Source organism: Centroberyx gerrardi, chromosome 19, assembly GCF_048128805.1.
Source record: "Centroberyx gerrardi isolate f3 chromosome 19, fCenGer3.hap1.cur.20231027, whole genome shotgun sequence".
Classification (NCBI taxonomy): domain Eukaryota; kingdom Metazoa; phylum Chordata; class Actinopteri; order Beryciformes; family Berycidae; genus Centroberyx; species Centroberyx gerrardi.
The window spans coordinates 6,736,291-6,762,489 of record NC_136015.1 but is presented as its reverse complement, the minus strand read 5'-3'; the positions used below and the strand labels follow the sequence as shown (position 1 = coordinate 6,762,489).

Here is a 26,199-nt window from a genome sequence, read left to right as displayed (position 1 = left end):
CGGTGGTCCAGGTCCCAGCCTGGCTGCAGAGGAAAAAGAAGAGAGGAGGGGAGTAAGTCAGAGGAAGACGAGGACATTGGTTTTGTTATCTTTGGATGTAAAAGGAAGACAAAACACCTGGAGCCTGAGCCTGTCCAACTGGAACTGCAGAGGAAACGCAGGAACAGTGAGGCCAAGTCTGAGAGGAAGAGGAGGAAGATGAAGGAGAAAGAGACTTGGCAGAATGAGACGCTGGCCTTGATGCTGGCTCTGCAGTTCAACCACTGGAGTTGTCACAGTGAATCTGATGGCTGCTCAACTTCAGTTCCAAGTGTAACTCCGATTTTACACTTTGGATTTAACTTAAAAACACATTTCTTTCTGCAGTATGAAACACTAAGGATATTTTTCTCTATAGGAGTTATTTCTGTTCACTTAAAACTCAAAATGAAATATCTTCTCAGTAAAAAGACTATTGTGATAATGTCTGTAAGCAACCACTTGTACATTCTAAGCCTGGGTGCCTGGGTAGGCCTAAAGGGCTGAGGGCTAAAAAAAAAAAAAGGTTAAAGGGCTTTAAAAAAACAAACTGGAAAACATCACATGATGATCATCTCACAAGACTTGTCATCTTTTCCACTTGAACTTCAGTCCATCTCGCCCCCACTGTTGAGACAAAGACCTTATAGTGAGTCTCAATCGGTCTTATAGCCTAAAAATACATGTGACAGAATTAGACACTCGGCGGTGGTTAACGGTTGTGAAACATGGTGCATGTTTCCTGTGAGCGCCAGACTTTCATGACCTTTAATGCCAGTCAGTTGGCGATATTAGCAGAAGTGTGCCAGTATCTTGGTGCAGTAGGTTCAGCAGCATCACATATCCAACAATGTAACTGGCTAAAAAGCCTTTTCGCTTGTTTGGGCTGAGTGATGTAAAGGGTCTAGTAAGGACAGACAAAAAGGGTTTCTAATTTGGTGTGTGTATGTGCATGTATGAGTGTGTGTGTGTGTCCAGGCCAGGCGCAGCCACTGGCGATGCAGCTGCAACATTAGTGGGTCAGTGTGCCATCAACCCATTCATCAGCACTTCTCTCTCCCTCTCCTCCCTCTGCCTCCATCTCCCCTCTGACTCACCATCCACCCGTCTATCCCTCGCTTTCCCGGCCTGCTGGATCTATATCTCGCTGCCTCTCCTTCTCTCTTCAGGTCTGGCTGTGGCTGCGTGCAGAATATTTTATTGAATTCCTTCAGAGGGAAGATGGAAGCAGTCATATGAGTTGTTCCAATGAAGGGATCTGATGAGGTGTGTGTGTGTTTTCATGCACCAAGGAGGAGGTGGCAAAGGTTGATGTCGACCCAAAAGAGCAACAAATTTTCACACTATGATAATATCGCATGGTAAAAATTTATATTAAAACAGCTTTGGAAGCTATTTTGAACTGATATCAGAAAGATATTTAGGTTCTGATTTCACAAAACGATGCAGATACGTCTCAACTTTCATTTTGGTGTCGTATCAGTATCTACTCAATGTTGAAATGTTGACTGGTTTTCCCTCAATTAGCTGCTAATATTCTCCTATTGAAGAGGTTGTTAAAGGTTTATATCACCCGTTTTATACATAAATTTAATTCAGAATGGGCTAGTCTGTTCTGTTTCAGGTGGTTACAAGAGGCATTTTTACTCGGATTGGGCTATTATTCCGGTTATTAATGAAACATTGAGCTCCTGTCTTCCCCTAGTCTCCTGCTCCAGGAGACCAGAATTCCCCAAGTTCAGTGTCTCTCATGTATTCCCACTTTATCTTTCCTTCTCCATATGTATTCATGAGATACATTCATGAGATGTAACGCAAAAAGACAAACCAAGCCCAAGACTCTGATATTGTTGTTCAAAATAGACTCTCTCTCTCTCTCCCTTTCCTGGTTTTCCCGTTCCCCTACTTTCCTCTTCTTCTCTTGTCTACTCTCAGGATGGATGGAGAAAGCGAAGGAGAGAGAAGGAGGAGGAGGAGGAGGAAGGGGGGTGGGGGCGGATGTGTTGTTCAGTTCTGCTGAATGTGCTCACATGTATGAAAGGAGAAGCGTTTATTTTAGGACTCTCGCGTGGGTGTACACAGATTTGAAACACACACACACACACACACACACACGCACACACACACACACACACACACTAGGGAAGTGAGAGCGCCGAAGCCCAGAGATAGGCCTGACCTACCTTTACATCAATCTGTGTTTGAAAGCTGCTGTGAGGATGCTTTTCCCTGAGCCGCCTCTCTAGCCCTAAGACTTTTCCATATACCTGTATTCTCAAGATGCCAGTGCTTAATTTGTGCCGGATCCTGCCGGAACAGGATCCGGCACCTCGCGGTTTTGGACTACCTGTATTCCGGTACCTATTTGCGTGGACCCACCTGGTGGCATGAAATGTAGTTTTTTTTTGTCTGCCATGTAATAATCCCAGTAGTTGACCCTTCTTTCCTTTCCCCTCCCTTCCAAAAACCTAACTGTCTCATTTCCATATGAAGACAGGTAATTACCCTATTAGAAAGTAGCAACAAGCGCATAGTAATCACATCACACATGAGTGAGCTGCTCTGCAGAGTGTGTTATGGTAAACTTCAGACAGCGTCATGGCTAAAAGTTGAATTTGCTGTCCATATGTCCGCTGTGTGGACTATTTCGGAAAATTAGACAAGGTAAGCATGATTTTTTTTTTTTTTGTAAACGTGTTAGCATATTCTGTAATCTATTAGGTCTCTGCTGGGACAATCAAAATTCATATTTGCATAGATGACTGCGAAACAGAAATTTTTTGGAGTGCGGACCTGTAAGTCCCACAGTTAAATATGCGGGCAATTGCGCATGTTATGTTGAGTGTCCAGAAATAATTGGTAATAACATGAGAATTGGTTGACGTGAAGGGCTGTAAGCCCCACATCACTGTGGGCATTTCAAAACCAGCGCGGTCCAGCTGAGTGACGCATTTAGCTCTACTTCTAGCTGCACCACGACACGTTTTATTGCATTATTCGCTGACATTGTTTCCTACATTCAAAATCGATATCCTATGAAAGTATTTGTATTGAATATTGATGCGTAACTACTCGAGCCAGAATTTCTCTGGTAAATGGTTGAAGCCATTGCAGTTTCCTTTATGTATGATTAGGATGTCTCATAGTAGCCTATGTGGGTATTTATATGTTGTGCACAGTGCAGTTATATCTTTAGTCCACTACTTGAAGGGCAGGTTTGTAAAAATGAGCATTATGTAGCCTATGCAATAATCAAATATTGTTATAGGTCCCCAGTAGTCGGAGCTCTAAGGTCATATAGTCGGTCATTTAGTAATGTTTAGGCTGTTAGGTCTACAGTAAGCTATATGGCTGTACTGAGCACCACCGTGCCTCCAATGCGCTTGTTGTCTTGATATGTTCCGGAACCTTTTCCCTCCACACCAACTTGTGGGAATACCGACCACTTGGTGTTCCGGGACCTCATCATTTACAAATTAAGCACTGCAAGATGCATTACACATTAGCAAACACAGAAACACGCCCACACACACACACACACACACACACACACACACACACGCAGCAACACACAGAAATCAGGGCGAATGAAGAGAAAGATAAGGACATGAACCACAAGAGGCACGAGGAAGAGAGAAAAGAGACAATAAAAAACCTCTCAGCAATACCTTGTCTGTGTTGTTGTGTCATATTGTGTCAGCATTGCCATAACGTTATTATGCTGGAGAAACTGTTGTCATGGTAATAAGGTCACTGGCATGCTCATATGTCAAAAGGGATTTATACTGGGCTGACACCATTTCCAGTGCTGCATGTGCCAGGCATGTGTGTGTGTATGTGTGTGTGTACATACAGTATGTTAGACAAAGACAGACCGGGAGAATGAGTCTGGTCATTTCTTACTTGGTTGATTAACAGCTAGGCTTAAATCCCGCTAGTATTGCAAGTTAAGCCATATTTCCCAAACACAGATTTCAAAATCAAAAACCTTTAAAAAATTGGACTATGACAAATACTGGAAAATATCAAGTAATTCAGAAAATCCTCTGCCAGTTCATCCCCTCTGCATTGTGTAGTTTGGGTGAAACCCATTCCACACCAACATGTACACATGAACATCTTTTCTAGGGAATTCCCCACAGGGATTCCCCCGTCTCTGACTATAAGAGGCAGAGTAATAAGAAGTGGACAGAAAGCGAAAGTGAAACAGCAGGCCCAGATACTTTGCAATTACGCTTGGCAGGATGACCCAGTGAGTCGTATCAGCAACAGTATAGTATTTAAGCATTAATAGGAAAGTCCCAAGCAGTTCCCAGAAACTGCTTGCTGCCTTTCATTCTCTCATTAGACTTTCTGTTTGGCTCGTTTATAGGAAGAGCAGGGAAACCTCTGGAACTTCCCATGTCATTGCACCAGAGGGAAAAAAATACAAGTGCATACAACAATCTATTGTATTCTAGTTGTGTGTGAGAAGTCCTTAACACATAATGGAATTTCCAAAATGCATATACTTGATTCACCATTTCAGCTTCTCAATTTCAACACAGGAACACACACATTCCCTCTGAAGTCAAAGTGCTTCTTTGTCACTCCAGACAAGATGTTAATGCGACCTACTTCTTTAACCCTACAACCCTCCTCCTCCTCCTCCATCATTTCCTCGTGCCGCTGTTGTTTGCCCCCAACTCTGACCCTTGACCCCCCCCCCCGGCCGCTGCATCTGCTCAAAGCTAAAGTCATGATTATTTTTTTTTCTCCTTCCTCTCTCTATTTGTCCAGCGTGGACATCTGTCAGCTCAAACGCGGAGCCATATGCTACCTATTGTCCCTCCGCGAGGACCGGGAATCAGCGCTTACACGATTGAGCGAGCACTTAAGAAATATTGACCGCGGCTCGGCTGGGCTTTGATTAAAATGGCTGATTATAATCTGGGGCGGGCACTGGATTATTTTGTTTTAATCTTTGACACGATGATCTAAAGATGATATTGTCTGTTTAAGATTGTCCTGAAATAGTAAAAGGAAGTTAGCCTTTCATGAACTTTCGAATCACTCTCTCTAGTTCTGTTTCTGCTGATTTTAGACCCATAATCCTTTGCCTCCTCATTCTTTCTCTGTCTCTGTCTTTTTCCTCGCAGTCGTACCTCTTCTCTCCCCCTCCAGCCGGACTTGTGATGCTCATCCATAGGGCGATGAAGCAGAGGACAATGGGGCCTTTGGGAGACAGAGCTCTCCCTCTGTGCGAACAACACCCAGGAATACATACACAAAGACTCATTGACTGCAGGCAGGCGAATGCAGAGTGAGAGGGAATAGGGCGGGGGTTGGATCGTACATTACACCGCTTAAGAGAGGAGAAGATATCTGGTGGCCTGACGTGAAAACAAATTACGACTGACAGGGAACAAAAGACACGAGGCAGGTAAAAGCAATTAAGAGACGAACTCGGCATTCCTGCACCAAAAAAGCACATTCACAGGCCCAGCAGCGCTACATAGGACGAGCCTCAGGCCGACGACCTCCGGTCATGTGATCAAAGGGTTGGAGGAGGCGGGGGTCAAAGGGCAGGGAGGACTTGGAAGTATCCCCCGAGGGAGAGCGGTTTAGCTCGGCGTGACAAGGTGACAGAGAGAAATGGAGAAAGTTAAAGGGGCGTGATTGGCTCAATTAGAGTTACAATGAGGTAATGAATTCCTAATAATCTCATGCTGTCAGTTTGATGTAGTAAATGGCCGGTTCAGGCAGAAAAAAAGACTAATCTTAGATCTGTCTGTTGAAGCTTTAATGGAGTTACGGCCAGATCTTTGGTTCTGAAATGCATGCAGAGCATAAAAAAGGATATCACTGCTCATTTGAGCTGTCAGTATTAACTTGCTCCCTGTATGTAGGAATATAACGGAGGGTAAACCCATGAACTCAGTTGACCCACCTTACCCTCCTTTTCAGGCTGACTTAAATGTTAATGATGTAAATTCATAGTATACATCATATTAAGTGGTATAAAACTGATGCTAGTTATATAAGGACAGGGTTTTTTAAACATAAATTATCATTGATTTATGTTTATATTGGTGGTTGTTTGCCTTTATGATAACGATAACAGACTGGAGGTCATAGTCTACCCACCTTTTATTTTACCATTACATCACTGGCTGGATGGAAAGCACCTTTAAAACACAGATACACCTCGACTCAGTAAAAAACACAGGCCAGAAATACTTAGGTGAATTCCTCTAAACAAGGTAATGATGAGACAGTCACATTGCCTTTACAGCACCGTTTACCTACACTAACCTCTGACCAACAGAAAACCAAGTTATGATTTAGTCATGCAATGATCTCACTATACTGTATCTGAAAAAAATACAATACAGTCATTGTACAATCAAGTCTTAACTGCTTTACTCTTCCCTCCTTCCACTAACCTTCTACCTAGACTAATAAACTGATTTGCTGATATTGGCCTTTTATTAAAAATCAGATATTGGCCAGTCATGTTGTCCATCTCTGATATGATGGATATGATGCAGTTAGTTTTGTTACATATTATGGAATAATTGACCACTGGTTGTCTATGAGAACTGATTCTAATGTGATATTTTGATCAGATTCCACACAAGTATGCATGAATATGATTGGGATTATGATTATTATCCTGGATCAGAGGCTTTTAAATCCTGCCAAGAATAAAATTCTGGGGAGAAACACTGAATACTTGGAATTTTTTTTTTTTTTCTGGCATGAAAATGGTCAAATTTATCAAAATTATCAGCATTTGCCTTGAAAAACTCATATCAGTCACACCCTACTCCACATACTTGATTCTCTCCTCCATACCCAATCTTCTTCACCGCCTTCCCTTCCCCCATCTTCTTCTTTGCCCGCCTCCCAATCCGAGTATGTATCCCTCCTGGAGGTGTGTGTGTGTGTGTGTGTGTGTGTGTGTGTGTGTGTGTGTGTGGTGGGGTGGGATGGGTGGGGGTTAACTGTTGTTTGATGACCTGTTATCGCATCCCTCCCTCCACACCTAACACTATCACTCAGCTATCAGCATGTCATTCCTTTCTATTCACACATGGGATGTCACATCCAAACGGCTATGTGACAAACTCTACCTCTGGCGGTCTCCTCTCTCTCTCTCTCTCTCTCCCTCTGTCCCTTTCTTTCCATCTTAAGGCCTCAGCTCTTCTTCCATCATTCAGATCAGAAAACTCCCCTCCTCCTCCTCCCTGCATTCCAACCCCCAGCACATCTATATGAGCGCTGTCACAGCTGATGCCTCCTTTGCTCCGTGTGTGTGCATAATGTGTTTCTATGTGTGAAGGATTGCTTCTCTGTGCCTTTCGCCCCCTGACGCTCGCTGGTCCCATGACAATGCTTCCCTTATGTGCACACATCGCACTGACACACACATGCAAACCCACACACACACACACACACACACGCACACACATTACGCAGAGCGAAGAGTCAAGTGCAGCGATGATGAGACGATGAGCCTGTGCGTCGTCATCGCCCTCGTCGCCGTCGTCATGACGCGATTTTCGCGGAAAAAGAAGAAAGGAGCAGTTGATATACTTCCATCTGTGAAAGTCAGCCGTGATGCTGTCTCTCTCTCGCTCTCTCTCTCCCCCCCTCAGGGCCGAGTTACCTCAGGCAGGCTGAAGAAGCCCATTCACAGAGGAAGATGGCTTGAGGAGACGGGAGGGCCTGCGTGCCAGGCATTCCACAGTACACAGTGGACACATTATTATGACATTTACAAGGCCAGCCAGAGAGATACAGCATGATGTGTATGTGAGAAAAGGTTGTCCGCTCTGTGTGACTGCGGTAAGAAAGGAGCAGAGTTAGGGGAAAGCGGTGTTACGCAGAGTGGAGGAACCTGGAATAACCTCCGATGCATTGTGATACAGTCAGGTTCAAATGACAAGGGAGATTACACACACTGTATAGATGGTTTATGACGATAGCTACGTTTACATGTGCATAATAATGTAACTATTGCCAATACTGTGAGTAAGATAAGAGTCGGATTAAGCCGTTTACAAGACAACTCTCCATAATAATCCTGTTTATGTGTACATGTGCCCAGTTTACGATGAACTGGGCACATGCACAACTTGACCACAGTTCAAGACATGTGACTAAGGTGTATTATGCTTACTATGACTGAGAGCATAATCACATTTATATAATCAGAGTATGGTATTTACATGGGCTTTGCTTCACTCACATTATTGTCTTAATCGCATGATAATCGCACTTTTGATGTGCATGTAAGTGTGGCCAGTGTTGCACCATGCAAGTGTCAGGGCGTCACTTCTGTCTCAGCGACTTAGACATGTTACCGAAATGTCTGTAACCTTACATGTGCATTTGTAAGCTGGAGAATTCAGCATTAAGGCAGACTGCCGACATGCATTCCAACGTTCTGACGTCTTATAAAATCAATTAGAGTGATCGGTCACAGGAAAGATCAATTCGAGACACTACACATTGAAGTCCTGTCCTCCCATAATTGAGAGTTGTATGTTTAACAACTGTTGCAAGGGGTGTTTGTACGAGAAAACGATCAGTTGGAATGTGCATGATTATCACGTTGACATATTCTGCTTCTGGTATGTTGTTGACAAGCGGAAGTGAACAACAAACCTAGTCATGGAGCCATGAGGAGACAGCGTGCCACACTACTGCCTGACCCCTATCCTACAGCTGCATTCAACACCAGCAAAAACAAAATGTGTCCCCATATCCATAATGACGGCACAAACACATTGTTGAATAACAGGTTAAACCCTCATTCACCATTGTCTGACAAAAGTAGGTCCATTTAGTTATTCAGCTGCTCCTCCTGCATGTGATGGGGACAGACAGGAGCGGAGGGGAAGGATGTGACTGGAGAGAACAGGCAGACATATCAGACTCCCCATTAATACCAATGTGAAAATTCACCTTTTCTGTCTCTTCCTACTGAAGCTGTCTGACAAGAAATACCACATCTTTGTCTGGTCCTCTGTTACATATGTTTTCTTGTTATTTTTGAGAAACAAAAGCATAATTGTTAAACTCCAACTGTCTTGAACTACTAAAATGCTAACTGGCTAACTAGAGCTAATGAAAGGTGGTCGCATGTTGTGACATAAGCATATATTTTGTAGGCCTGTGTTATGTATTATTGGAGAGTTTTGTGTATTTGTAGAGCAGAAAGCACAGCAATTTTGGGGATTTTCAAAACTGGCTGAACAAAGGAGACGACAAAACCCAAAAAACACCAAAATGTTACTAGGTGGTAATATTAGCTTGTTAGCTATCGTTTGGTATTTAGCATTTTGTGACTCAGTTCAAGTCACATTGAAACAGAGTCACGTTTCATTGAAACTTAAAGTAGGCTAAGTGATGATAGACTGAGTCAGAGGTGACAGAAAGTGTGCTTCTTAACATTTCTGGCAATGGTGAGAACACTTCCCCTTTCCCTTGCCTCCAGGTTGAAAATCAACTCCATTTCTGTCTGTGAGCAATTACAATCTGAAATGAATGTGAAACAAGAACAGACGCTCAGAAACTTCCCGACTTACTTCGAAATCCCAAAATGTGAAATTGCAAAATGCAATAACAAAATTTACTTCATGCCATGAACCGAGAACCACCAGTGGAAACTGCATAGTCACATTTACTGACAACAAGGTATTAGTCACATAACAGTTAAACTCACAGTTACTCACGGGTGTCAGTTATGGCAAGGTGTGGCACTCGCCAGGTTTCACATAGACAAGCCTAAGTGTATCTAAATTTGATCTTGCAGTTTTTATCATTCTAATCAAAGAAAAAAGGCAAAGATCAAGCAAAAATAGTCAGAAATCTATTTGGAAGCCAAATCCAGACAAAATCACATCAGGGGAGCAGTCAGGACCAGCATTCCCTCTAAAGCTGATAGTTTGGTCACCTATTAATAATTTATCACACTTTATTTCTACAGACTAATAACTTCCACATAGACTACTGATACTCAGTGTGAACTCTAAGAACACGCAACCCAGATTCTGCATTGTCCAGGCACTGACTGACACACACACACACACACGCACACATGCACACACACACACACACACACACACACACACATCACCCTGACCCTAACACTTCTATACACTGATACAAAGAGGGAAAGTGATTTCATGCAAAAAATGTAGATCTTTATCTTGATGCTGTGGAAATATTGTTCTTCACTTTCATGCCAATGAAGCACATTGAATTGAGTTGAACTGAATTAATTGCTGGGGGTCTTCTGATGAGGGTGGGGGACAAAGTCAGAAACTCGGAGGTGATTGGTCAGAGCTGGGTCGACATGCCCAGACGGGACATTGATTGGTCAGCACTCAGCAGACCCCGCCCATGGGCGGCGCCTTGGACCTGGTCTATGTTGAAGCGTTGCGTTCAACCAGTGCTGAGTTTAGTGGGTCTCTCTCTGCCAGGGTGACAGGTCCAAAAAACGGGGGAAACAGAGGGAACTAGCTACTATTTGAAGAAAACCCATACTTTTACTCGTTTCACCGGTGGATGCTTAACTCGCCCTGGGGTTGGATTAACTTCAAACCACTCTTTTTTAGTTTTTCTTTTTCATTTGCTTTAGAAGAAAAAAAAAACTCACCGAAAACAATGGGATCCCAGGCATCCAAGGGAGAGGTGGCCGTGGAGGCAAACGCTGCCGCCGCTGATGCTGCAGCTGTCAAAACCAACGGACAGGTACAGTCCAATGGCTCACTACTCATTCTCCAAAGCAGCAGATAGATAGAAATTGCTAAAATGTACTTTCGTCCAATTAAAACAATAGTTCAGCTTATTTAAGCGACGTCAACTCGGTTAAATTTGAACGTGAGGGCATTTTGGGTAAGTCAGGTGGGGCGTCTAGCATCTCTCTGGTGATGGTGTGGCTCCGGCTGGACACGGCGGACACTCGAAACTAAAAATTAACCAGACTGTTGCCGTTATTGGTCTCGGATAAATGGTTAAATGCAAGTTAAAAATGAGCACGTCGGTTGTTGTTTTTTTCTTTTTGTGACAGGTTCAAACCAAAGCCCCCCACAACATGTAATGGTGACATGCATGAAGGGGGAGGGGGGCAGTTTCAGGTTGGGCGCACGTAGGCAGCCTGCTACTACTTACTTTGCAAATTGGGGATTTCCAAAACGTGTATGTGTGAGAGGAATTATATTTAGTCATAACCAGGCCAGTCTAGACCATTGTAAAATAACTGAATGAAATTTACACGCGTCTTATAAAGCGGAGGGGGGAAATTTTTCTTACATACATTTACTCCTCAAATGTATGTCTGGTATTTTAAAACCGTCTATTGTAGTGTTCTCTCTCTCTCGCTCATCCATCGATGAGCTCCAGCCAGTCTTTGTTGAGCCTATGTCTGGTACCTCATCTGGTCCGTGTGGCGCTACCGCCGCCTGTCGCCTGATTGCGGTACTGCAAGGCGTCGCCTCTGAGCCAGGCGACACGGTGGTTAATTGATGAGCACGACGATGCTTTCCAAAGAAATGAAGAAACACACATCTCAAATCGGTTTTTGTTTGTATTTGATGCGTGTGCAGAGATGTTTTGAGTACAAGGCATGTTTTTCTTTGTCAGAATGCTCAGCTTCAGAAACACCCAGACTGATTTTTATTTTCCTTTCTCTCCGTTTTCCAGGAGAACGGCCATGTGAAGACCAATGGTGACGTCTCTGCAAAGCCTGATGGGGATGCTGCTGCTACCAACGGCTCGGCTGAGGCCGCCAAGGAGCCCGAAGGCGGCGCAGGAGGCGACGCCATCGAACCGGCGCCTGCTGCGGACGGCGAGGCGGCCAAACCAGAAGGCGAGGCCGCGGCCAAGGAGACCCCCAAGAAGAAGAAGAAGAAGTTCTCCCTGAAGAAGTCCTTCAACTTCAAGCTGAACCTAAAGAAGAGCAAGAAGACCGAGGCTGTGAAAGAGGAACCGGCGGCGGCCGCCGCTGCCTCCGAGGAGAAGCCGGCCGAGAACGGAGCTGCCGCTGCCGCAGAGGAGAAGAAAGAGGAGGTGAAGGAGGAGGCTGCCCCTGCCGCCGCTGCGGCCGAGGCCCCGAAGGCGGAGGAGGGGCCGGCTAAAGAGGAGACCCCCAAGGAGGAGGCCAAGGAGGCGGCTGCTCCGGCCCCCGAGGCCACGAAACCAACAGAGGAGAGCAGCTCGACCCCCGCTCCCTCTGAAAAGAAAGAGTGATTGTATCTTTAGCTCACAATGAACTGTGTGAACTGTTTTTAAAGAGAGAGAGAGAAAATTTAAGAGTATATATATATATTTATATATATGTGTATATGTATACATATGTATGGATATATGTATATGTAAATATATACACATGTATGTGAGAGACTCCTTCGACGTGCCACTTTTCGTCATGGTAACAAGACGACAGACTAGATTCACTAGATCACTTCCCTGGTTACTGCTCGACATCTGGACCTTGACTTTGAGTTTTAGGCTGTGGGCTGGTCGCTATGTGGAAAATGGATTTTAATGGCTGGAGTGCGAGCTAATGACACCGTGATGGATGGATGGATGGATGGACGGATGGAGAAGGATGGAGTCGAAGCATCTTTTCCCTAAACATCTACCGATCGAGATGCCTCCTTCCTAAAGGAATGAAGCTAGATAGGATACTAGGACACCACCACCACTTGAAATGACTGTTAAATAGAGAAAAAAAAATGAAATCAGAAATTAAGAGACTTGCCAACTTTTTACATTCCTATATTTTAACCCAAATTTGAAGTATTTTGTGGTGTATTATAGAGAACCATCTTAAAGATTCAGAGAAGCTATGTCTTGTTTGTTTAAAGAATAAAAAATAGACAATTTTGATTTTTACCTTACTATAAAAAAAAGAACACTTAAGCTTGCTATGTTCACTGTTGCGGTTTGAAATGAAGCAGAGTTGTTTATCTGTCGTGTGTGAGCCTGAATCTGCTTTGTCTCTGTAAATACATTGGATTGATTTCTGTTCTTTATTTTGCTAATGTTGACAGATGTTACTGGTTTTATTGTAAAGTTGATAATGGTAAATAAATGTTGGTTACCTGCCCATTTATGTGTCGTTATGGTTATTTACATCTTGCATTACATTTATTACCAAGTACTATCCTATGGTAAGAAGGCCCGAAGACTATTAGTCTTATTATAGACTTCTATAGCACCCTAGAGTCAACTAGAGCCACTAGCAGGAGTCTAATGGCAGTGAGAGTAAGGATTAAGGATAAAGTACTGGATTTTAGTTCCTCCAATTATCTTGACACTTGAAACTAAAGAGACATCTTTTAATGGTCCACACTGAATTGACTCCATGACATTTAGCATTGTATTGGTGTCTGCATATTAGGCGGGTAAAAGTTCAAAGTAAAAGCAATGTTAGTAGCTACATTCTCCTCCCATATTCAACACCAAAATATAATATATCAGTCATTTTCATTAGGAAAGGCCTTTGCCAAAGACATAACATTAGTATATCATTTAACCCCAGGTAGTTACAGTGCATGGTAAGAAACCTGCACATCATGGTGGGGGTACAAATGTTTCCTAGCAATACAATACAATGCATCTAAAAAGACCAAGCTTGGACATCAAAAAAGGCGCTGTGAGTTTTATTCTACTCACCCAGGTAATTAGTCATCACTGGATTGGCACTCGCTCCAGTCCAGCTTCAAACAAATATGAGGAAAGTGTAAAAAAAATGCTCCACCGCTGAGTATAAAGGCATAAGGCCAGTATACACAAGCCCAGCCTCATTTATAGTGTTAGAATTTTTACTGATGTGGACATAGGTGTCAGATTGTTGTACATGGCACTCCTTCGACAATCAGATGCTCCGTTTTTGTTATTCACTGACAGGAGAAACAGCCGAGTGTTTCCAGCTGATTAGTTTTCAGATCATTGAACACACCAGCACCATAATGTCAGATGTAGCGACCCCTGGCCCTCTATTAGCTTCGTGGCCCTGAGGTCAGCTCAGGATGGGGGTCCATTTAAAGCCGAGTGGCCCCCTGAACATGGCTCACTGAGCCCTAACACAGTAGTCCTGATCTGGCTGAAATGACCTAGTTCACATGGTGATATGATGAGTTGAGATCAGGGCTATATTTAGACCCCGCCTTCAAACAATTATGAATTATTTAAACGAGGCTGTAGCTCCATATTGATACAGCTCTTTGCCTCTTGCTGCAGATGCATTTGTTCAACTTGTACAATAGATGGATGCATTAACCTTCCTCAGTTGCAGGCGAAATCAGCACAAGGCAGACCTAAATTGTAGATATCTTCCACATCTCACTTTCAATGACAGTAGGTAAGCTGTAAACTATAAATGGTCTCTCCTGTAAGAGTTAATTGTCTGGATGTGTTGTTTTATCCTCTATACTATTGTTTTTTTTGCATAGTAATACATACATATTGCTATTACCTACATAGACTATACATGAGATTCAGCATCTTGGCTGTTCAGTTTAGAGGCGCTCCATTCCTCACTCAGCCAAAGGGTCTGCAGAGATTTGAAAGCGGTGTCAAACACAACTGAGTTTAGAGCGTCACCCTGTGGCCATTACATGGAATGCCACAAAGCCAATCAGCATGCAGTTTAAAACCTCTTGCCTAATCCGTCCCAGTATGTTTTAAGAGGCTGGAATAATTACTAAGCCTGCATCAATATGCATAATCAGCCTCATTTGTGTAAGACAGGACAATAAGTCTATTTGGAAAAACATGCATTTCACACACTTCAGAATATGTTTACAGGTGTATTTTAAAACTGTACAAAAATTGGCCAAGAAAATGTATTTGTACATGTAGATGACATGTATTCTAAACATTTGAGTGGACAAAATATATTTCCTATTGGATATACTTGCAGATATATGTTGTCAACAGCACATAGAAAGAGTATGTATGTGACCAAATTATATTTCAAATGAATGTCACCTACATGTACACATTTTTGTGTATTTTGTATGCACATATCTTGAAACATATTCTGAAGTATATGATAAATGTTTTTTCTGGGGTTTTTTTGCAGTATGGGATCTACACCCAAAGTTCTTTATCAAGGCCTCTGGTAGGCTATCAAAGTACTAGAGATGCAATGATGGAGGCATATATACTGTTAGGCGTGTTCAGGATTTCTGACATTCAGATCCAGGGGCTGAATATGTGTACATTTATATAAAGATGGATCAATGATCAAGATGGATCAATAAAACTATGTATGTAAAGGAGGGTAAATCCATCTAATCTCAATTTACCCACATTTTTAGACTGACATAAATGTTTTTGGCCTAAGTTCATGATCTATATCATAGTAAGTAGTATCAAACTGATATACTACTAATTTTGAGTTGAATAAAATAGTGGTTTTCATGGTGCATAGGGAGACCACCACTCAACCACAGCATCCGGGTTCAGGCTCCTGTGTCGGCAAGAATCCTCCCTGCTGAAGTGTCCTTGAACGAGACTCCCTACCAGCTGCAGGACTTCTGTTCTGTGGCTGAGCCTGACCTCTGACCTCCCTGTGGCAAGGAGGTTCTAGCAAGAGAAAAGACAATTTCCCTATGGGGATCAATCAAGTATCTCATTAATTGATTTTTGTTTATACTGGTGATTGTCTACCTTTTGGTGATCACAAACTGGAGACCACAGGTTGCCCACCTTTTCATGTATCACTACATCGCTGAATTAAACCCAACACATTGTCCACACTGGTCTACACACTGTCTGGCTCTCTGGCAGTAGCCTGTACGGTCATTGGTTTACAATCCAGGCGCCTCCCAGCCGGGCGGTGCGCAGCTTCTGTGATTGGTCGACAGAAGCTCAGCACAAGTTCCCCGGTGCGCTAGAGGAACCGGTGGGCACGGAACAGTGTGGGATAATTGGTGTAAAATGGCGCTGTCTCAAGGAACAAAGAAGAAAGTTTGCTATTATTATGACGGTAAATATATAAGCTGCGCGGTTCAGTTTCTCAAATGATTGTTGTGGCCTTAAAGGCGAGGAGATGTTTATGGAAAATTACATTTATTCCTTTTACAAACCGGTGCCGAACGGCTAGCTAGCTAGCAAGTGTAGCGAGCTAACGTTAGCTTGCTCGTTTGGTAACTACCCTGTGCTACTTGCTAATGTTAGCCGTTAGCTTGCTGTGCAGCTGCACGTAGTATATTATCCGGTGTTCATCTCGGATACTGGTTAACCAATCATCAGATACACTCTTGCAATAAATTCAAATATTTGACTTGATTTTTGATTGTGCGTGTAGCTAATTTGCTCATTTTGGGGTCACTAGCCAGCCATCTAGCCAAGCGAGCTGGAGCTAATATCGTTTATGTTCCCCTTAACTTGCTAACAACTTCCTAGAAGTGGTGACTGATTCTGGGGTTGCACGATTTATTATTTGGCAAAAGTTGCAGTGCAAATGATAATATTTTTTAAAAATATTTTATTCTTCAATTATGCGTAAGCACCCTAGCTAAAATCTCACACGTGTATATACGTGTATATACATATAGTATGTAAAACCTACGAAACGTTGTGATATGTTAATGGATTTTCCCTGCCATTCTCATGTCACTTTGCATTGTAAACCTTATGAAGAAAATGTCATGCCAAACTCCATTCAAAAAAGTATACCTGGCAAAAGTATACCCCAGGTGGAACATGAACTTAGACCTTTTACGAATCATCCGTGTTGGTCAAATCGAGGATGCTCCGCAAAAACTGCACTTTTAGAGTTGTTTGCACATGTATTGATTGCCCCCCCAGTGTATTTTGATAATAGAGGATAGTGGGAAAAACAGGTGAACCATTTATAAAACTTGAAATGTCACTGAAATATTCTGAGTTGGATGTAATTGAAGAGTCGCTCATAACTATATGAAAAAGGCCTTAAATCTTGCACTGCACGGTGTTTAACTATTGCAGATAAGCAAGATGACATGAAATTACCAGAATTTTGAATAGATTTTGGCTTGAAGTTCTCTCCATACAAGAGAAACAGAACATATTGGGGCTAGTTGTTTCTGTGTGTATTTGCTGCTGTGAGACTCAACCCTCATCACTTTTTCTGTCCAAGGTGATGTGGGGAACTACTACTATGGCCAGGGCCATCCCATGAAACCCCACAGGATCCGCATGACACACAACCTCCTCCTCAACTATGGACTGTACAGGAAAATGGAGATCTATGTGAGTTGTACCACCACATAAACTCAAGACCCTATTACAGTGCCAAATACAAAAAAGCTGAATTCACATGCTATTTCTATGATTGTGAATGGCTAATCAACATATGTTGGCGTGAACAACTCATCAAACCTGAAACCAGTGAATCAAGAATATTCAGAGACTTTTTGGAGAGAATGAATGAGAGGTTTAATTTTTGGCGTAGAAAGTTTGAGGTTTTATACCCGAATAATCTTTATTAGTATACAGGGGTGTAACGGTACACAAAAATCATGGTTCGGTACGTACCTCGGTTTTGAAGTCACGGTTCGGTTCATTTTCGGTACAGTAAGGGGAAAAAATGCAAAACATAAAATTGCTTGTCGTTTATTATGAACTTTTGTAAACATCAACAGTTTATAATTTTTTTTAATACAATTTTAAATGAAACATAATAAAAAATAAAATTTATAAAAATAAAACAGAATAAAAAATAGAATACTGCTGCAAACTACTACTAATTAGTTCTCCAAAAAATAAAATATTCTCAAACAAATTAAACAAAATATAAAATATAATAAGAAATATATAAAATATAATAAAAAAATATAAATAACTATAATAATCTTTTCTTTTTTTAGGAAATGAACTTTTCCACATTGACTAAAGTGCAGCATTTGTTATTGCTTTGGCCCGATCTGAATTATCAGCGAAAGGCTGTTTAAATGACGAAGGGAGCAGCGTTTGCACTACGCTCGTTTTTTTCCTTACAGCAGTGATATTCACATTCGCGTGGTGCCGTTTCAAATGAGTTATCAAGTTTGACGTGTTGCCAGAAACATACCCGATCACTACTGAACAATGTTGGCACACAGCTTTCATCTTATCCACTTGTCTTTGTCTGTTGTTGTATTTCACCGGGAAACCGAAGTGTTCCTAAACAGGAGACCTTAACGATAAGGGAGGGTCTGGCTTATCGTTTGCATTGGCCATGACGTTCGCTAGCCAGAGGCTAGGCTAGGCTAAGCGTGCTGTCTGTGTAGTGCGCTCAAAGTGCGAGGCGGAGACTAAACAAACTTCCGGTCCGCCACTTAATATGTTCGTGTGGAAACTCGGATTTGAAGTATGTTACACACGCAAAACAAGCTTACTAAGATTGCATTCGGTACACATCTGCACCGTACCTAAAGTCCTGTACCGAAACGGTCCGGTACGAATACGTGTACCGTTACACCCCTATTAGTGTAGTAATGCTGACAGCTCTGAACCAGGAAGTGTATCCATATCCCCAGAACACCCTTGGTTATCAGTGGAGCAACTCCAGCGCTGTCGCATATTATCACAGATTAAAATCAAACACAGCTCTCTAACAATGCAGGAAAACTAAGATTTGAACTTTTGATGTGGTCAAGATGTAAAAGTCTGTTGATGCTTCATTTAAAATGAAATAGGAAAGATGCTAAAAGAGACTGAAAGCACCAGGATTTTGGGGAATTACGGTACATTCTCAGGACTGTTAATGCTGCACACGAAACCAACAAGAAACCAACTTTTCATGTAAGACTTTAGCATAGATGCTCAATCAAATTGAATGAACATCAAAAATGGTCATTGAACAACTGTTTCAAAGTTTGAAAGGCCTTGAATTTCATCTGGATATTTATTCATGGCTTGTTACTCATAAATGTAGTTGATTTTGGCATTTTAATGCCTTTATACATATTATTTCAGGTTTATACTGAACTGAAAGGCGAGAAGTTTGGTAAATCACAATAGATGGCAGGACAGAATCACAATGCTTAAGGTTTTGCACAACTTTAAGAGCGCAATATTTTTATATTGTGATAATGTTGTGTTAGGAACCGTCTGGTGATTCCCACTGCTAGTGATGAGTTGTAGCTGGTTTCTGGCTGTGAGTTCATATTCATAATTAATGAATTGGCTATCTTGCACTGAGAAATAACATGAAAGTTGTGTTGTAGGGTGAAGCTTTAAGATTGGACAAGCACAGTGCGGATTGACGTGCAAGTGGACACCTTCTCTTACCTCCCTGTTACTTTTTCTGTCTGTTTCCAGAGACCACACAAGGCCAACGGCGAGGAGATGACCAAGTACCACAGTGACGACTACATCAAGTTCCTGCGGTCCATCCGACCAGACAACATGTCTGAGTACAGCAAACAGATGCAGAGATGTGAGCGTCGGGTTTTCTCTGAATGGCCACTAGACTGAACTGTTGTCGCTGTCCGGTTATGTTTAACCTTTCCGTCCTGTGCTTTTTCCTCACAGTCAACGTCGGAGAGGACTGTCCCGTGTTCGATGGCCTGTTTGAGTTTTGCCAGCTCTCAACAGGTGGCTCTGTCGGTAAGTTATTCCACCCACACCTCCCATAATCCTTGATTATGGACTTTTCAAAGGCCTTGAAAGCCTTTTAAAAGTCCAAGTGAGTGTGGAACCTTGTAGAAATATTTGCTAATTAATGGCCTCATTAGGATCACCGGTTATGTTGAATATATTATTATTATGGTGGGACAGTAGGCAGCTCAAGTGCCTCTTGTTTACAACCAGATGAAGACAAATCAGAAATGCTACTCTTTGGCCCCCTTAATGCTATAAATTAGAGTTGAAACAAACTCATCAGCTAATATAAAGCCAGCTGCCAGGAATTTAGGAGTTGTTTTTGATGCTGACCTTACATTTAATGTTCAGGTAAAGAGAGTTGTGCAGTCCTGTCTTGTACAGTTAAGAACCATCTTCAAAATAAAGTTCTTATGATTCAGCAATCTGGAGAGAGGCACTCACGCTTTTATTTCCTCTTGCTTAGACAACTACAGCTCTCTTTATTCCTGCGTAAATCAAAGCCAACACCTCCAGCTTGTACAGAATACAACAGCTGGGATTTTAGCTGGTGCTGACAGAGGAAACCACTTCATCCCAATTCTGGCACCACTTGACTACCTGTTGGTTTCAGAATAGATTTGAAGGTTTTTGCAGATTATTTTTAAAGCAGGGATTTCTTTGTGTGTGTCGCTGTCCTTCGATTATGTATCTTTGTTATAGAAAGCCAAAAGGAACACGGTTTGCCTCTATTCCATCGCTGTATTAACCATTTAACCTTCGACCATCGTAAAAAAATTAATGTTGACTGTAGTAATCTTAGAGGCCAGTGGCAGGTAACATCCTGGTGTGCCTGTCGCTGCAGGATGTTAATTTTGCATCAGCTGGCATTAGTTTACCAACAGACACACACAGACAGACCTTTCACAGTAATATAACATTTGCATATAATGCACCTAGTACTTCTGTGCTTCAGTGTATTGAGCCAGAGAGCCATGTGCTCTTAGAGTATGGATTTTGTACTGCAAACGCACATTGAATGTCTACACTTCTGTCATGTTGAGAATCAGAATAATGAAGCTGTGGATATTAGATGTTATCTCACCATACTAAAATGGTCCATGAGCAACAAAACTGTGAGGATCCTTTCCATAATAATATGCCTAATGCATAGCTCATTGTGGTTCTGTATGTCAGTAGAGCATGGCAGGGTTGGTGTTTGCATCTGAAAATAAAACCTCTTCCTGCCATATTGATCGCTGAGGCAAAATTAATTGAATTACAAGGGCAACTGAACTAACGTTGCTGTAGACCGGGGAGGTGTTATGCAAATACTGTGCAAATCCCATCTAATGTAGACCATGTGATGGTGCAAGTTAACATACAGCAGCAGGCCCACCAAGACGTAACCCACTGGTCAGCGTTAAGTTTACAACAGTCTGCGTTACATTTGCACCTACCAGCAGGTGATGTCAGTGTTTTTACTGGGTAGTACAGCGAAGGAAGAGGCTAATTGTGACCCTTTTGGCTTTCCGTACCTTGTGTCTTTTTTGTCTCGATAAAGTTAGTCTAAAGTCTTCACCCATTTGGTTCTGTCTGCATGCCATTGCTCACAATTGTGGAACCAATGACCTCATTTGGATCAACAAACAGAAGTCCGTCAAGCCAACGGTGCATCTGTTGACTCTGTTGATCCTGTCCCGCAGCCGGGGCCGTGAAGCTGAACAAGCAGCAGACAGACATCGCCATCAACTGGGCCGGCGGACTCCACCACGCCAAGAAGTCCGAGGCCTCCGGCTTCTGCTACGTCAACGACATCGTCCTGGCCATCCTCGAGCTGCTCAAGTAAGAGCTCAGCCTGACTGCTGTCTTCTGTCTGTGTTTAGCCACGTCTCCTTCTCCACCATGCTGTTAGGTTTTTAATTCAGGTTCCTTTGGCCCCTTTCCACCTGCCGTTAGCGTAAATCTTGTATCTGGATTATGTCTAGATGTTATTTAGCTGGATTACATTTACACCCAGGCAGTGAAATAAATGGTCTACACACACATCGAAATCAGATTTCTCCACGCCAAAGTGCAGATTGCTGCGTACGTGATTCAATCAATGAAAGATACTCATGGATGGGGAATAAGATACTCATGAATGGGGAGTAAGATACTCATGGATGGGGAATAAGATACTCATGGATGGGGAATAAGATACTCATGGATGGGGAATAAGATACTCATGGATGGGGAATAAGATACTCATGGATGGGGAGTAAGATACTCATGAATGGGGAGTAAGATACTCATGGATGGGGAATAAGATACTCATGGATGGGGAATAAGATACTCATGAATGGGGAGTAAGATACTCATGGATGGGGAATAAGATACTCATGGATGGGGAATAAGATACTCATGGATGGGGAATAAGATACTCATGGATGGGGAATAAGATACTCATGAATGGGGAGTAAGATACTCATGGATGGGGAATAAGATACTCATGGATGGGGAATAAGATACTCATGGATGGGGAATAAGATACTCATGGATGGGGAATAAGATACTCATGGATGGGGAATATACAAACTTGACAAAAACAAGTTTGTTTCTGAGCTGCCTGCAACCTGTTTGACTTGCATGTGTGTCCTAGTTTATTTTGGTTGAGAAACTGTGTTTGTGGTTTGGAGATGCATCCCATTTACACTTTGTTGTTAATGTGGCCAACTGTACCTCTGACCACTTGGAGGTGGTTTGGATGATTGGATGTTCCAATGCATTTATGCCTGGATTTTCTGCGTTTTTGCTCTCTGATTACAATAAAATCGCCAGGATGCAGGTGTAAAAGTTTCCAAAGTTTCCAGCCACTTTGACTGTTTTACCAGATAAATGTTGTTTTGTTTTTTTGTTTTTTGCCCTCCTGGTTGTCTGCCACGATTTATTTTGTGCTGATCTTGTTATTGGTCTGTTACAGAACTTGGCTCTTTCTTAAGATGTCATTAACTGACTTCTGTCTTCTCTCTAGGTACCACCAGAGGGTGTTGTACATAGATATCGACATCCACCACGGTGATGGAGTGGAGGAGGCCTTCTACACCACAGACAGGGTGATGACTGTCTCTTTCCACAAGTATGGAGAGTACTTCCCCGGGACCGGAGACCTGAGGGTTAGTTGTTTGTGCGTGTGTGTGTGTATCCCCATGTTCCTGCTAAAGACTGTTGCTGTATATTGTGTGTATGTGGGTGTGACTTAAAGGACATCTCCAATGTGTGTAGGACATCGGAGCAGGAAAGGGCAAGTACTATGCAGTGAACTACCCTCTGAGGGACGGCATCGACGATGAGTCCTATGAAGCCATCTTCAAACCTGTAAGTCCGCTTTTATCACCAAGCACCATGTAATTAACATAAGTCCCGTCCTCTGAATAAGGGTCTTAACACGTGTGTTTGTATCTGTTAGATCATGGCTAAAGTGATGGAGATGTACCAGCCGAGCGCTGTGGTGCTTCAATGCGGAGCTGATTCTCTTTCTGGAGACAGACTGGGCTGCTTCAACCTCACCATCAAGGGTATAGACGCAACTCGCATTCTTCCAACAATACCCAAAGCATGTCTGTAGTACCAGGGATTATACAGGGGTAATTAATGTGCGCGGTGTGTGTTTTAGGCCACGCCAAGTGTGTGGAGTACATGAAAAGCTTCAACCTTCCCCTGCTGATGCTGGGCGGTGGAGGCTACACCATCCGCAACGTGGCCCGCTGCTGGACCTACGAGACGGCCGTCGCCCTGGACTGCTCCATCCCCAACGAGCTGCCCTACAACGACTACTTCGAGTACTTTGGACCCGACTTCAAGCTGCACATCAGCCCGTCCAACATGACCAACCAGAACACCAACGAGTACCTGGAGAAGATCAAGCAGCGCCTGTTCGAAAACCTGCGCATGCTGCCCCACGCCCCGGGTGTCCAGATGCAGGCGATTCCCGAGGACGCCCCGCACCCGGACAGCGGGGACGAGGACGAAGAGGACCCCGACAAACGCATCTCTAGTAAGAGACATTCACGGGTGTAGGGATATCTATTTAGACAGGTTCATAACAAATGGCGATTCGCATTCTGGATTTCTTTTATCCCTTTCAAACTCGAATAGTGTTGAGAGCTGGGGGCAAACTCTACTCTTGTTAATGTGAAAGTTCAGTGCGTCTTTTTTTAAAATTTATTTTGAAAATGCTGTGTTCTGAGTCTGGAGTGTCATGCCATACACGCTGTTGAACACCACATGTAAGTGACGGCACATAGGATATCCCTGTGCAAAAGGCTTAGTGTGAATTGCCTCCTACACAGGATAGATCCAGATCAGCATACGGTAATATTCCCAGCTTGTGCGTGTGTGAAATAGGGTTTGTTTTCTTGCCCAAAATTCCCCCAAAAAAGGGCAAGTAATCAGTGATTGCCCCAGAATTCTTGTCAGGGTGGAGAAGCCTCTGAAACTGCATTTAGACCATATATCATTAAGGGCCGTATTTCTGAAGCGTTTGTGGTGGCATTAATGGTATTAAAGTGCAGATGCTGACCTACTAACCTGTGCTCACAAGCATTCTGCACGTGGAAATGGGGTAGACGCTTGGCAGGAGACATTAAGCATGTCTAACCCAGCTGATATGCATTGAGGAGTGGCAATGGTAGGGTGCAAATTCAAGGAGATTATTGAATTGGATTACTTGGATCAATTTACTCAACCAAACCATGTGAGTTTCACCTGTAATTACACATGGTATTTAATGCCCATAACTTCTCACTCTGAAATGTTATTTGTTAGAAGGCACAACAGGGACAACAAATGAAAGGGTTATCCATTTGTCAGAGGATGAGATTAAAATAAATTACAGTGGGGAATCACCGTCTGTGACCAGTGTAATTTTGATCAGTTCTGCAATAAATATGTATTCAAATAAATGGCATCATATCTTTTGGAAGACACTGACTTATAGCTAGAACTAATATCAGCTCAGTATAATGGTGAACATTATCGGCCTGTCCCTACTGTGCAAGGGATATTATGGAACCATGTCCTCATCTCCAGTCTTGTGAAGACAGTCGGTGTAATGATGTGTGTTTTGCGTTTCAGTCCGGGCCCACGACAAGAGGATAGCCTGCGAGGAGGAGTTCTCCGACTCCGAGGACGAGGCGGAGGGCCAGGGAGGAGGCCGCAGGAACGCAGCCAACCACAAGAAGGCCAAACGAGTGAAAAAGGAGGAAGAGAAGGAAGGAGAGGAAAAGAAAGGTGAGGCCTCCAAAGTTACACTGGCATTCACGCACTCTCAAACACACAGTGAAATACTCATTCCTGTTTCTTTGCTTCCCAGAAGTGAAAGAGGAGGAGAAAGAGGAAGAGAAGATGGATACATCAGGGTAAGAGAAACAACTGCTCATGTAGTTTTAGAATATCAAAACATAAGTAATGGCATTATGGAAACTGTACTGTATTATACTTTTACCGTATATACTTTTTTTGTGTTTCAGACCAAAAGAAGAGGTGAAAACAACTTGAAGTCTCCCAATGGGAAAAGTGAATGGTTCTACCGTTGTCCAGAAGCCCCACTGATTCCTATATTCTCGTACTGCAATGATAAAAGGACCGACTTATTTTCTACTCCAGTTTTAGTATATGTTCTTACTGACAAACCTGGTTTACATAGTATTTTGCATTTGTTTTTAACCTCCTTGGAGTTCCAGATGGGTGGGCCTTGCCAAATTGGACAGTGCAGTAAGTGCCAGAAAGTTTGGACAATCACAGCAAAGTATTTGAACACCAGTTTAGCGTAGTCCTCTGATTGGAAACTCGCCTGACACTTTCTCTATTGTGCTGACGCGGTAAACCCCACCCACCCGAAGCTCCGCGCAGTTTAAAACAAGCGCTATGAATTCTTTTCAGTTGCGGTGTGAGCCAGGTCTGCTCGGTGCGAAGAAAAGCACCCAGAGTGTTACTGTTCCTATCATGGCATTTCAGATATACAAAAAGGCAAAACGTGTTTGTTGGACTCGAGCTACGGGGCTCACTAAAATACCTGCAGAGATGTAGTGATGATTTACAAGTCTAGCGCTCACATGCAAAAAGGCTCTTCTTAGTTTTTAAACATCTATTTATGATACTGTTAGAATAACCAGCATCTGACAAACTGTTAGGCTTGTTGTGTTAATTTATCAGTAACTGCATGTTTAGAATGTCCTTGCCTTTCGCATGTACATATTAAACTTTCCTTTTGCCCACACAGTCCGCTACTTTGCAGACAGTCCCTTGATCTCTGTTCAGTAAGTTATTTTAAATCATGAATACACATACAGTTCCTTTAGCCTGTCTTCCTATGAATATCTGGTCAGTGTTTCTCCCCCCCCCCCCTTTATTTTTCTTCTTGCATTGTTTGTGTGTAGGTATGAATGGGTTTGTACCTCCTCAGAGGCTGATGTGGGGACGCGAGTGACTTGTTTTAGATATTTTGTACCATTATACATAAAGGTGGAGTGAGCTGGTAAATAGCCCTCCACATGTGGTTGTTTGGAGTTCTATCCTTGTGAAATGTGCATTATCATAACTGACTTTGTTATAAAAATAAATAAATAAAACTGCTCCAAATGTGTTTTT

The 26,199-nt window shown here is 42.7% G+C and overlaps 2 protein-coding genes across 2 annotated transcripts; both read left to right on the top strand.

Annotated features, from left to right (window-relative positions):
• The first annotated feature begins 10,481 nt into the window (after positions 1–10,481).
• On the top strand, positions 10,482–13,120 carry marcksl1b (MARCKS-like 1b). The gene is made up of 2 exons (XM_071913374.1): positions 10,482–10,761; positions 11,713–13,120. The coding sequence occupies exons 1-2, from the start codon at positions 10,576–10,578 to the stop codon at positions 12,256–12,258; spliced, it is 732 nt and encodes a 243-aa protein (XP_071769475.1). The 5' UTR covers positions 10,482–10,575; the 3' UTR covers positions 12,259–13,120.
• A 2,792-nt stretch (positions 13,121–15,912) lies between these two features.
• hdac1 (histone deacetylase 1) lies at positions 15,913–26,190 on the top strand. Its single transcript, XM_071913351.2, has 12 exons — positions 15,913–16,009; positions 17,144–17,256; positions 19,309–19,426; positions 19,522–19,596; positions 21,276–21,414; positions 22,583–22,724; positions 22,834–22,926; positions 23,018–23,126; positions 23,225–23,605; positions 24,685–24,840; positions 24,923–24,968; positions 25,080–26,190. Exons 1-12 carry the CDS (start codon positions 15,961–15,963, stop codon positions 25,105–25,107), a joined length of 1,449 nt encoding a protein of 482 aa, XP_071769452.1. The 5' UTR covers positions 15,913–15,960; the 3' UTR covers positions 25,108–26,190.
• The last annotated feature ends 9 nt before the right edge of the window (positions 26,191–26,199 follow it).

Excerpts from the sequence above, each read along its gene's own strand:
- marcksl1b (XM_071913374.1), top strand. The coding sequence starts at position 10,576 with ATGCTTAACTCGCCCTGGGGTTGGATTAACTTCAAACCACTCTTTTTT. Across the intron at positions 10,762-11,712 it reads CTGTCAAAACCAACGGACAG|GAGAACGGCCATGTGAAGAC; the intron begins GTACAGTCCAAT and ends TCCGTTTTCCAG.
- hdac1 (XM_071913351.2), top strand. The coding sequence starts at position 15,961 with ATGGCGCTGTCTCAAGGAACAAAGAAGAAAGTTTGCTATTATTATGAC. Across the intron at positions 22,927-23,017 it reads ATGAAGCCATCTTCAAACCT|ATCATGGCTAAAGTGATGGA; the intron begins GTAAGTCCGCTT and ends TGTATCTGTTAG. Across the intron at positions 23,127-23,224 it reads CTTCAACCTCACCATCAAGG|GCCACGCCAAGTGTGTGGAG; the intron begins GTATAGACGCAA and ends TGTGTGTTTTAG.